General features: G+C 54.1%; 1 protein-coding gene across 2 annotated transcripts in view; it reads left to right on the forward strand.

Moving 5' to 3' along the window:
- Positions 1 to 10,927, forward strand: part of TESC (tescalcin) — a 52,815-nt gene that overhangs the window by 31,233 nt on the left and 10,655 nt on the right. The window contains exon 3 of one of the 2 annotated variants that reach the window (XM_040443780.1): positions 9,460 to 9,540. The exons of the other annotated variant lie outside the window; for it this stretch is intronic. Coding sequence (XP_040299714.1) covers positions 9,460 to 9,540 — 81 coding nt within the window. The remainder of the gene's footprint in view (positions 1 to 9,459; positions 9,541 to 10,927) is intronic. 2 annotated transcript variants of the gene reach the window in all.

A 10,927-nucleotide genomic window follows, 5' to 3' on the forward strand; every position in this document is an offset into this window, starting at 1 on the left:
AAATGCTTGAATAGAAAATGGGCATGTGACACATTGAGTACCAATCCTATGCAGAGACTTCTGTCCTCAGAATGTTTTCTTCTTCCAAGCAGGGAAGCCCCTCCCCATGGAAACCCCAAGGATTGCAGGTAGTGAGGAAAATACAATAATTGCTGCTTGCACTTTTTCTTTCTGAAGTTGGGCCACTCGACTGGTGAATGTCTTAAACAGCAAATTTGACTTCCTGAGAGTGCCCGCGGCAGGCTCTCGAAGCCCCAGAAATAGACGCTGTGCCATACGTCAGACATAGTGCTGCAGGCCGGTAGGAGGGCTGATTAGGTAAAGCCACACCGCAAAAATATTTGTAGATTCACCAGGCCCCCGAGTGTGGAGTGAGTCGTGGCGTGAACGGAACCACGGACATACGAGGCGAAGGCGGGGAGTGGTGTTTGTTGTTCGTCACCAAAGCATACGGCAGTCTTCGGACAGGCTGCCCGCCAGGGCACCGACAAAGCCCTGACTCCTTGTCCTGTTTTGCATCCCCCGGCGGCACTCACCCCGGCTCTGTCGAGTTAAAGGTCTGCTCACAGTCAAGTGCGTACGTAGGAGCCCCAGCTGCTGTTAGCTGAGGGCTGGCATGTGCCAGGCACGGGGCTGAATGGCCACACGTGGGGTCCTAGGGGTCTCAGGGAGCCTGTGAAGTTCACACCATTTTCCCATCTTCCAGATTGAGAAACTGAGGCTCAAGAGGATAAGGTCACCCAGCAGGGCTGGGCGGTTCAGAGGCAGAGCTGGAGGCCCCCAAATATTTTCCTATTTAAAATTTGTATCTTTTAGGGACACCTGGGTGACTCAGTTGGTGGAGCGTCCTAGCCTTGGTTTCAGCTCAGGTCATGAGCTCACGGTTCATGGGTTCGAGCCCCGCGTCGGGCTCTGTGCTGGCAGCTCAGAGCCTGGAGTCTGCTTCCATTTCTGTGTCTCCCTGTCTCTGTTCCTCCCCCACTCGCACTCTGTCTCACTCTCTCAAAAATAAGCAAACATTAAAAAAATTTTTTTAAAGCTGCATCTTTTGATGGGTTTACTTAGGGAGGGTGTTCCCTGCTTAGAAGAAAAGCCGGAGCCTACAGTGATCACACTGCATTTGTCTAAAGTAAGTCATTTTAATCCAGTAACTTTGCTTTTAACTTGTCGAATAGCTAGAAATTTCCTTTTTTCCCCCTTTCTTTAAGTACTCCCAACAGTGAAGAGTTGAGGCCCTGCCTTTATCCTCAGGCCATTTTGCTGTCAGTGTTTAACAGGTTCCGGGAGTTAACGCATCTTCCCTTTAAGGCGTCAGCTTGGATGGTGCATGTTCATCTGAAAGAGAAGAACCCACGGTTGCTTGTAAAACTCCCCAGGCCACAGTGGGCACAAGCGGGCCCGCTCTCCTGTCTGTTCAGGTGACCCGGAGAGCCGTGCAGGGGTCCCTTCAGTGTGAGGGGTGCAAGGTGTCCCTGAAACAGGACGAAGCTTTCTAAATGGACCCGAATAATTCGCAAGTACTCGAATAGAAAGTTTTTACAGAGACTCTTTCCCCCGGAAGCTGAAGGACTCAGCCCTTGCTTGCAGAAGCAGGTAGTGGGGGCTTCTGTTGGGAGTGGGGACGTGTGGGGGTGCGGGGAGGGAGGACCGGAGAGGGAACTAGCATGCACACAAGTTCATTATATGTATTCTTTAGTTTTTTTTTAGTGTTTGTTTATTTTTGAGAGAAAAAGAGCATGAATAGGGGAGAGAGGGAGACACAACCCAAAGCAGGCTCCAGGCTCTGAGCTGTCAGCACAAAACCCACCGCGGGGCTTGAACTTACAAAGAGTGAAATCATGACCTGAGCGGAAGTCGGATGCTTAACCGACTGAGCCACCCACGCGTCCCACAAGCTCATCACATGTGAGATGAGGGAAGGAAACAGGACGGGGAGGGTGCGTGTCTTGGGACCGTGGTGGGAGAAGGACCTTGGAGTAGGTGGCCACGTTTGGACTAGAACAGAAGGGACAGAAGGAGCTCTGTGTGATGACAAGAGGGAAGGGGCGCTAGACAGAGGCAGTGGCAGACCCCTGTGCGATGGGCCTTCGTCCCTACCTCCCTCCTGACCTGTCAGCCTCCTGCTCCAGTCCTAACTCCTCGTCCTGTTTTGCATCCCCCGGCAGCACTCACCCCTGCTTTGTCAAGTTAAAGGTCTGCTCACAGTCAGGTGCATGCATAGGAGCCCCAGCTGCCCTTAGCTGAGGGCTGGCTGTTCCTGCTGTTCCTGCCTCGGAGCTCTAGAACACACTCATGACCTGCTTTCTAGAATGCTTTTCTCCAGAGTGGGGTTTCTATTGGCACTTGGGGCTGGAGAATGTGTGTCGGGGCAGGGGTGTTCTGTGCATGGTAGGGTGTAGAGCACATTCTGGAACCCTCCCCCCCACCGGGTGACTACCGAAAAGGTCCCCAGACACGGCCCCGTGTTCCCCGGGGGTTTGAGAACTCGCCACCCTCTGCTCTCTGCCATGTGTCACCTTTCCTGGTCACCCCACTGAGACTTTATCCGATTCTCTGGGTCTCTGTCCTGTCTCTGCTTGGTGTGCTTGCAAAGTGCTTATTGCTGCCCGAGACAGGTCATTTTCCCTCTGTCTCATTTCCTCTGCTGGAATCCCAGGAGGGGTGATGTCTGTCCCACTCACTGCTGAAGCCAGCACCTGGGAGCGGGTCTGGCACGTGGAAGGTCCCTGTGATCAGTACATGGCAGGTGTTGAGAGGACGGCTGGGTACGGGCCTGGAGCAGATACAGGAGAAGTTGAGAAAGCGTGTGGTGGGGAAGGGTGACGTTGGTGACGCTGTCCCAGTCACTGAAAGAGGCGTTTGCCTGGTGGCAAGCGGACCAGGGGCTTTGTGTGTGTGTGTGTGTGTGTGTGTGTGTGTGTGTGTATACGCGCACACACACATATTTAGCGTTTATTTTGAGAGTGAGTAAGAATGTGTGTACATGAGCTGGGGAAGGGCAGAGAGAGAGAGAGGGTAGGAGAGGAACTCCCAAGCAGGCTGCACAGTGTGCAGAGCCTGATGCAGGGCTCAGTCCCACGAACTGCAAGATCATGACCTGAGCCGAAGTCAAGAGTTGGACGCTTAACCGACTGAGCCACCCGGGTGCTCCTCTGCCAGAGCTTTTGTGCAAAGGCACGTGGACGGGAGAAACCCCTGGCACAGTTAGGGAATTCCTAGCGTTTCTTAAACGTTAACCTTCACGCGAGTTCCCCGGGGATCACGTTAAAATGCAGGCTCTGATTCCGGGCCAGCTAAGGGCTCTGTGTGTCACACACCAAGTGAGACTGATGCTGCTGGTCCAGGGACGACACTTTGAGCTGCTCAGCATTGCCCGGGGAGACGCGCGGTTAGTGACTCTTGGTTCCTTCTTTGTGAGTCCCCATGGGTCCCCAGTTTCCCCAGGGTGGGGCCTCCAGGAGAGTCGGGCAGGCAGCCCCTGCGGTAGAGACCCTTCTCCGATGGGCCGGTGAGAGCAGGGAGGCTGGGGTTCCAGGCTGGGAGCCGTTGGGGCCTCGCTGGGTCTTCAGCTCCCGGTGGGTCAGGCCCGGTGGGGGCTGATGACCAAGCCGGCAGAGGGCCTGGCAGAGAAGCTGGCCCTCAGAGCTGCCGGAAACCGGCCCCCACGACGAGGCTTGCGGAGGAGCCCCTCCTTGGTGGTTTCTCAGTCTTTCCTTCCCTTGCGGGCTGGACGCTTGTCTTGCCTTCTTTCTGGGTCCCGGATGGGGCCTCTCGGGGCTGGGTGGGGGCAGATCCCCAACCAAGATTTCAGTTGTGTGCTCTCGTTCAAGTAAAACCGTGCAGCCCAGAGGAAGTAGCAAGTGTGAGGAAGCGCACAGGGCGGTTAGAGCCGGATTCAGAGCTGTCCTCCTAGCTGTGGGGCTGTGGCCTCCTCACTTGGCCTCCCTGGGCCTCCTTTCCTCACCTGCACGATGGGGACTGTGGGTGTGTGGGGCGGATCAAACGTGACAGTGTTTGCAAAGCGCTTAGCACAGCCTGGCTCTGGGAAAGCCCTCAGGATGCGGGCGAGGGGGGTGCAGAGAATCCTTAAACCCCGGGGTTCGATCCCCCACCCCACCCAGAGGAGGTGTGCCAGTTGTGTGCCCCTGGGGTCTCTGTGGGGGACCCCTCCCCGCTGGTCACAGGGGCCCCATGGCCGGATCCCCGGTCACTGCCTATCAGCTGTGGCCCCAGAGCCCTGGGCTTGGGTGGAGCAGAGCCCTTCCCGGGCTGCAGCCTGGGCCCGACACCTTCAGCTGAGCCGGTTCTACCGGCCCAGTGGGCACCTGGCGGTGGGGGTGGGGGAGGAAGGAAAACAAGACCGAAACTGGCGTTTATGGGACATTAAACTGCGGTCAGCCTCCCCCAGGCTCCTCTGGACTCGAGGCCTGCAATCGACTCGTTCAAAAAGGAGGTTGGCAAATATCCGGGAGTGTCCCCGAGACCGGCAGCCAGGACCGAAGTCTTGCTAGCATCTGCTCCCTGGGGATTCTGAGTGCTGCCTGTCTCTTTTCTTTGCCACAAGACAGTTCTTTAGCTCTCTGCCTCAGTTTCCCCCATCTTTAACATGGGGATGAGTGTCTGCCTTGTAGGAGAATAAGGTAAATCTCTCAGAGCACTTACCAGACACCTTGGGAGTAATAGGTTAGTTGGTATTATTATTCTACTTTTAAATACATGCATACATATGTGTGTGTGTGTATACATATATATTTATTTACTTTCAGTTTTTATTCATTTATTTTGAGACCGACAGAGAGCAAGTGGGGGAGGGACAGAGAGAGGGAGAGAGAATCCCAAGCAGGCTCCACACGGTCAGTGAGAAGCCTCATGCAGGGCTTGAACCCAAGAACTGCGAGATCATGACCTGAGCCGAAACCAAGAGTCGGAGGCTTGACCAACTGAGTCACCCAGGCACCCCTATTATTCTCATTTTAAAATTAAGAGCTCGCTGTGTGTCAGGCAATGTCCTAAGTACCTTATGTGTGTTTATCGGATTTAGTAATTTCGTTAACCCCGTGATACTGCCTAGGCATTCCCATGATCCCCATTTCACAGAGGAGAAATTGAGGCTCTGAGATGTGGAGAGGCTCACCCAAGATGATGGGCCTGGTGAGGAGCAGATCCTGAACCAGACCCCGGGTACACTTGATTTCACATCCCCTTTGCCGTGGGCGGTGCTAGGTGTTCACCAAATTCACAGATGAAGAAACTGAGGCACGGGGCATCAGTACGGTGCCCGTGTGAGGGACAGCTGAGATTTGAGGGGGAATCCAGCAGGCACCCATGGAGAGAGGGAGCAAGGGCAGCTGGGCTTCTGAGACGCCTGCACAGACCCACCAAAGGCTGTGATGCCAGGACACTGCCCTCGTCTGAGTCCGAGTATCTGCCTCACCTCCTCTGCTGTCAGTGGGAGGTCAGCCTTCTTTTCTTATTACCATTCTTCCGTAGACACTGGTCAGGCTCTGTGAGGTCCTTCTTCCCTCTATCCTGCCTCCTTCCAGAGTCAGCATAGGCCCGGGTTTCTCCCAACCCCCTAGAACCCGCAGTTTCCCTGTCGATGGTCTCTGTTCCCTCCCGGGGAATTAACCAGATCCATTTCCCGGGTGTGTCCCCCAGTATGCTCCTTACAGCAGCTCTGGGGGACAGCTTCTCTGGTAGCCCATTCCCGAGCTCAGCAAGCCACAGCTGGGGGTTCATGGTCTCCAAGGATCCAAGGGGAAGTCCTGGGAGCAGCTGAAAGGTCTGGGCACCTGGGAGGGGAACTGAGTCTGGTGCCAGCCAGGTGCTCAGGACAGAATGAACCGGGAGGCGAGCCCCGCCCGTGCTCACCACCCCTTCCACTCCGCTCCCTGAGCACCTGTGATGCCCCCAGCCGTACGAGGTTGAGAATGTGCAGCTATGGAAATGAGAGTCCCTGTCCCCATGCTGCATGCTCTCGGGCGTGTGAAAGCTTCCGTCCATGGCATCTGTGTGCCTGCTTTACAGATGAGGAAACTGAGGCTGAGGAGGAATTAGCCGTGACCCTCTGGCCAACGAAAGCCAGAGGGGGCTTGGGGTCTCGTGTACTAACTCGCCACGGTGCAGCTGGTTGCTGTTTTTCCATTCTCCCAGAATTCTCTCTGGCTCCACGTGGCCCCTTTGACTTGACTTGTTCCCATGCGGGGTCTCTGGGCATTCTGTCTCTTGTCTCCAGTTGGGTATGATGTGCACAGAGAAAAGCAGAAATGTGTCGGGTCACAGAGAGGGACTTTCATGGATTGAACATACCCATGACCGACACCCAGATCGAGAGCAGAACATTCTCAGCCTCAAAGCCTCCCCACGGCCCCTCCTGGTCACTCCTCCCCGAAAGCAGTTGACCTGTATCCTGACTTTGAGCTGCAGGGCTTAGTGTTGGTACAAAAAGTACCTTTTGTTCTTTATGTAAATACAGTCACAGTGCAGTGGTTCTTTGCTTTTTGGTTTTTAGATGTATTTTAGGGGATTTTTTAAAAATGCAGTACTGAGATATAATGCACGTTATTGTACAGTTTACCCATTTAAAGTATGTAATTAGGAGCGCCTGGGTGGCTTGGTTGAGCTTCCAACTTTGGTTCAGGTCATGATCTCATGGTTCATGGGTTCGAGCCCTGCATCAGGCTCTGTGCTAACAGCTCGGAGCCTGGAGCCTGCCCCGGGTTCTGTGTCTCCCCTTCTCTCCCTGCCCCTCCCCTGCTCACGCTCTGTCTCTCTCTAAGAATAAACATTTAAAAGAATTTTAAAAAGTATATTAAAAGAAAGTATGCAATCAATTTGAGGACATTTCTGTCACCACCCCCCAAAGAAACCCTGTACTTGGGGCGCCTGGGTGGCGAAGTCGGTTGAGGGTCCGATTTCAGCCAGGTCACGATCTCGCGGTCCGTGAGTTTGAGCCCCTCGTCGGGCTCTGGGCTGATGGCTCAGAGCCCGGAGCCTGTTTCCGATTCTGTGTCTCCCTCTCTCTCTGCCCCTCCCCCGTTCATGCTCTGTCTCTCTCTGTCCCAAAAATAAATAAACGTTGAAAAAAAAATTTTTTGAAACCCTGTACTAATTAGCCATCAACCCCTCTAGCACCCTACCCCTGGCAACCAGTCGTCGTCTTTTAGTCCCTATGGATTTATCTCTTCCAGTCACCAAGTATAAATGGGTCCTCTCATACGTGGCCCTTTTGAGCCAGGCTGCTCCTTTTTCTTTTCTTTTTTCTCCCCTCCCCTCTCCTCCCCTCCCCTCCCCTCCCCTCTCCTCCCCTCCCCTCCCGTCCCTTCCCCTCCCTTTTTTATGTTTAATTACTTTTGAGAGAGCGAGAAAAAAAAACACAAGTGAGGGAGGGGCAGAGAGAGAGGGAGACACAGAATCCGAAGCAGGTTCAGGCTCTGAGCTGTCAGCACCGAGCCGGGTGCAGGGCTCGAACTCACAAACTGCGAGATCACAGCCTGAGCCAAAATCAAGAGCCAGATGCTCAACTGCTTGCACCACCCAAGCATCCCGTGCCTGGCTTCCTTCACTTAGTGCCATGTCTTTAAGGTTGGTCTACAACCTTGGTCTATAACCAAGGTTGGTCTACATCGTAGCATGTATCCGTACTACATTCCTTGTCATGGCCAAATAGTATTCCATCCCCCAGGCGACTGTCCTGAGTGCACCCCTTCTTTGGACCTGGGATCTTAGGAATTTAAAACGCAGGCATCCACTGACACTGGCTCCTGAATTTGGCCTGGCACCCCACCAGCCCGCCCGGCCAGGAGCATCAGGAAAAAGACAGAAAGGAGCGTGGGGGTCGGGGTGGGCTCACGGGGGCAGGGGATTCTGAACGCCAGGACCAGGTCTCCGTTTCCCTCTGGGCCTCAGTCTCCCCATCGGTAGGGTGGGGGCGGGACAGGGGTCAGCCATGTGCTTCGGGAAGCTTCCAACTCAAACCGTGCTTAATTCTCCAGGTATGTGGCACTTCCTCCTTCCCAGCATGGCTTTGTTCTAGTTTTGAGTTCCAGATCTGATGAATATCCCACCCCTGGACATTCTCATTTTAAGTAGCTGCTATTTCCTCTTCCCTGGCCTGGGGTGCCTCCTTGCTCCCCGGGGTTACCAGCCTGTGCCTTGGGTCCCTTTCAAGGCTACTACTCCTTGAAGTCCATGGAACAGAAGAAAGAGGTGAGTAGGAAGCAGGTTCTGAGAACAGAGGATGGCCTTATGTGGGAAGGTTGGACTGTGGACCCGCAGCCTGTATGACCCAGTGACAGGGTAGCTGGGTTTGAAATTCACCCTCTCCCACCCCAAGCCAGCATCGTTTTTGTTTGTTTGTTTGTTTGTTTGTTTGTTGTTTTAAACATCTTTACCGAAATACAGGTCACATACCATACGTCTTGCCCATTAAAATGTATAATTCCAGGGGTGCCTGGCTGCCTCAGTGGGTAGAGCAGGCGACTCTTGATCTTGGGGTTGTGAGTTCAAGCCCCACGTTGGGTATAGATCACTTAAAAATAAAATCTTAAAAAAGTATATATAATTCCGTGGCTTTTCGAATCCTTGAAGGTGTGTGTCCAGCCCCACAGTCAATTTCAGAATATTTTGATCATCCTCTAAAGAAACCTTGTACCTTTGCTGTCACTTTCCATCATTCTCCAATCCCTGGCAACCACCGGTCTACTTCCTGTCTCTACGGATTTACCCGTTCTAGATGTTTCGTGTAGATGGAATCAACACTGTGTAGTCTTTGGCGTCTGGCTGCGTTTACTCAGCACATCTAGTGTTTTCAAGGCTCCTCTGTGTTGCAGCGTGGATCTCTACGTCTTTCCTTTTTATGGCTGGAGAATCGACCGCAATTTATCTGCTCATCGGTTCACAGACACTTGGGAGAGTCCCACTTTGTGGCTCTTATGAGTAAGGCTGCTATACCACGCCCGTACGAGTCTTTACGTGGATGTGTGTTTTCATTTCTCTTGGCCGTATATCTAGGAGCGGAATGGCCGGGGCACGCAGTAACTCTCCACGCCACCCACTGAGGACTCGTCAGGCTATCTTCTGGTGTCCAAGCCACCATTCTGCTGCCCCAATTCCAGAATGGCCCAACCAGGGTCTCCTTACCTGGGGGTCTGTGATGGGCCTCCGGCGGTCTCTGAGTCCTTGGGGTGGGGTGCACATCTTGTGTCTCTGTGTTTTTCTGAGGGTGAACGTTGAGGACACGTAGCATCTTTGAGCCTCCGAATCCTCCCAGCTCCTGCCAGTCAAAGGTTAGAGTGGGGGCAGATCGGTGCAGCACATTCCAGTCTCATCTCTGGACTCTTCTTGTGGGATTGGCTCAGGATTAAAAATACGGCCCGATAAGTGGTGGACCTGCCATCTGACATTTGATTTTTTCCCCCCCTCTTTCTTTTCCTGGTGCTTCTCCTTCCTGGAACTCAGCAAAGAGAACTTCAACAATGTTCCTGACCTGGAGCTCAACCCGATCCGCTCCAAAATCGTCCGTGCCTTCTTCGACAACAGGTGGGCCCTTGTCCCTGAACCGGCCCAATGGCAGATGACTTTGGCCTTGAGGGAGTGTTTTCCCTTTGTACCTTCTTATGGTGTTGTGTGCTCTGAATGTCTCCTTAAGCCATTGAGCAGAGGAGGGGGTTGCTTTGAGTAGGAGTTATGAGCACAGCTTGGGGTCAGACAACTCTGGCTCGTTGACTTTGGGCAGCTCACTCAGTCCCTCTAGGCCTGTGTATTAGTTAGCTATGACTGTGTAACAAATTATGCCAGTACTTAGCAGTTTAAAACAAATACCACCTCACTGTTTCTGTACATGAAGGGACCCACGGGCAAACTCTCTTAGTTCTCGGGTTCAAAGGCACTGGGGCTCCAGCAATCTGAAGGCTCGACGGGGGGCGGCTCTGTTTCCAAGCTCACACGTGTGGCTGCCGGCAGGCCCCGCTTCGGGGACCTCCCATCAGTTTTTCTGTGTCCTCTTCATGAGAAGTGAGTCACCAGGGCCTCCCACGCGAGGAGAGGGGACCACACGGGGCTGAGTGCCAGGAGGTGGGGATCGTTGAGGGTGATTTCAGAGGCTGCCTCAGTTTCCTTACCTGTAAAACAGATGTAATGATAGCATCTGCCTCGCAGGATTGCTGAGGGTACACTGATCTGATGTGTACCAGGTTGGCTATCATTCTGCTCATTGCCCTGACTTACAGGGAAACTGAGGCCCAGGGAGGCGGTGCACCTGGGCCCGTGTCCCAGAGCCGAGGCTCCAAGCAGAGCTCGTGTCCTCAACTGTCCAGTGTTGTCGGAGTTGCGAGACTCTCGTGACTGGATGGAGGCTCGCTCTGTCTGAGGCTCTAGCAAGATTCGGGTCGGGTACGCCCTCTCCAGGCTGCCAGGGCCTGTGGGCAAACACACCGGGACCATATGCCTGACAGCCAGTGTCTGCCGAGATGACCGGGAGAACCGGCAGAAAGAGGGAGGAAGGGAACAGCCATGCTGTGGCCAGAAGATGGGCAGTGACTTCCGGACAGGTTTCAGGTTCGTGAGCCTGAGCCACTCAGCTCTGGTTCATGCCAGCTGTGCCTCCCTCTCTGGGCCTTCCCTGTTCATGGGGTAGGGGTGGGAGTCCTCAGCTGCCCTGGAGGATGCAGGGCAAGGCCTGAGACAGTGACCAAGAGTGAATGAGGCAAAGCAGAGACAGGAGGTGTTCTGGGAGGACAGAACTGCATGTACAAAGGCCCTGCGGCACGAGAAAGTACAGCGAGTGTGTGTGGCAGAAAGGAGGTCTGGCCGGAGCACAGGCCACGCAAGAGGAGAGGCAGAGCTACATCTTGCGGCCTCTTGACCAGTAAGAGGGGTCTTGACCTCAACCTGAGAGCAGCGGGGGGGGGGGGGGGGGGGGGGGGGG

The sequence above is a fragment of the Herpailurus yagouaroundi genome, unplaced genomic scaffold, assembly GCF_014898765.1.
Source record: "Herpailurus yagouaroundi ecotype Mexico unplaced genomic scaffold, PumYag 191, whole genome shotgun sequence".
Lineage (NCBI taxonomy): Eukaryota > Metazoa > Chordata > Mammalia > Carnivora > Felidae > Herpailurus > Herpailurus yagouaroundi.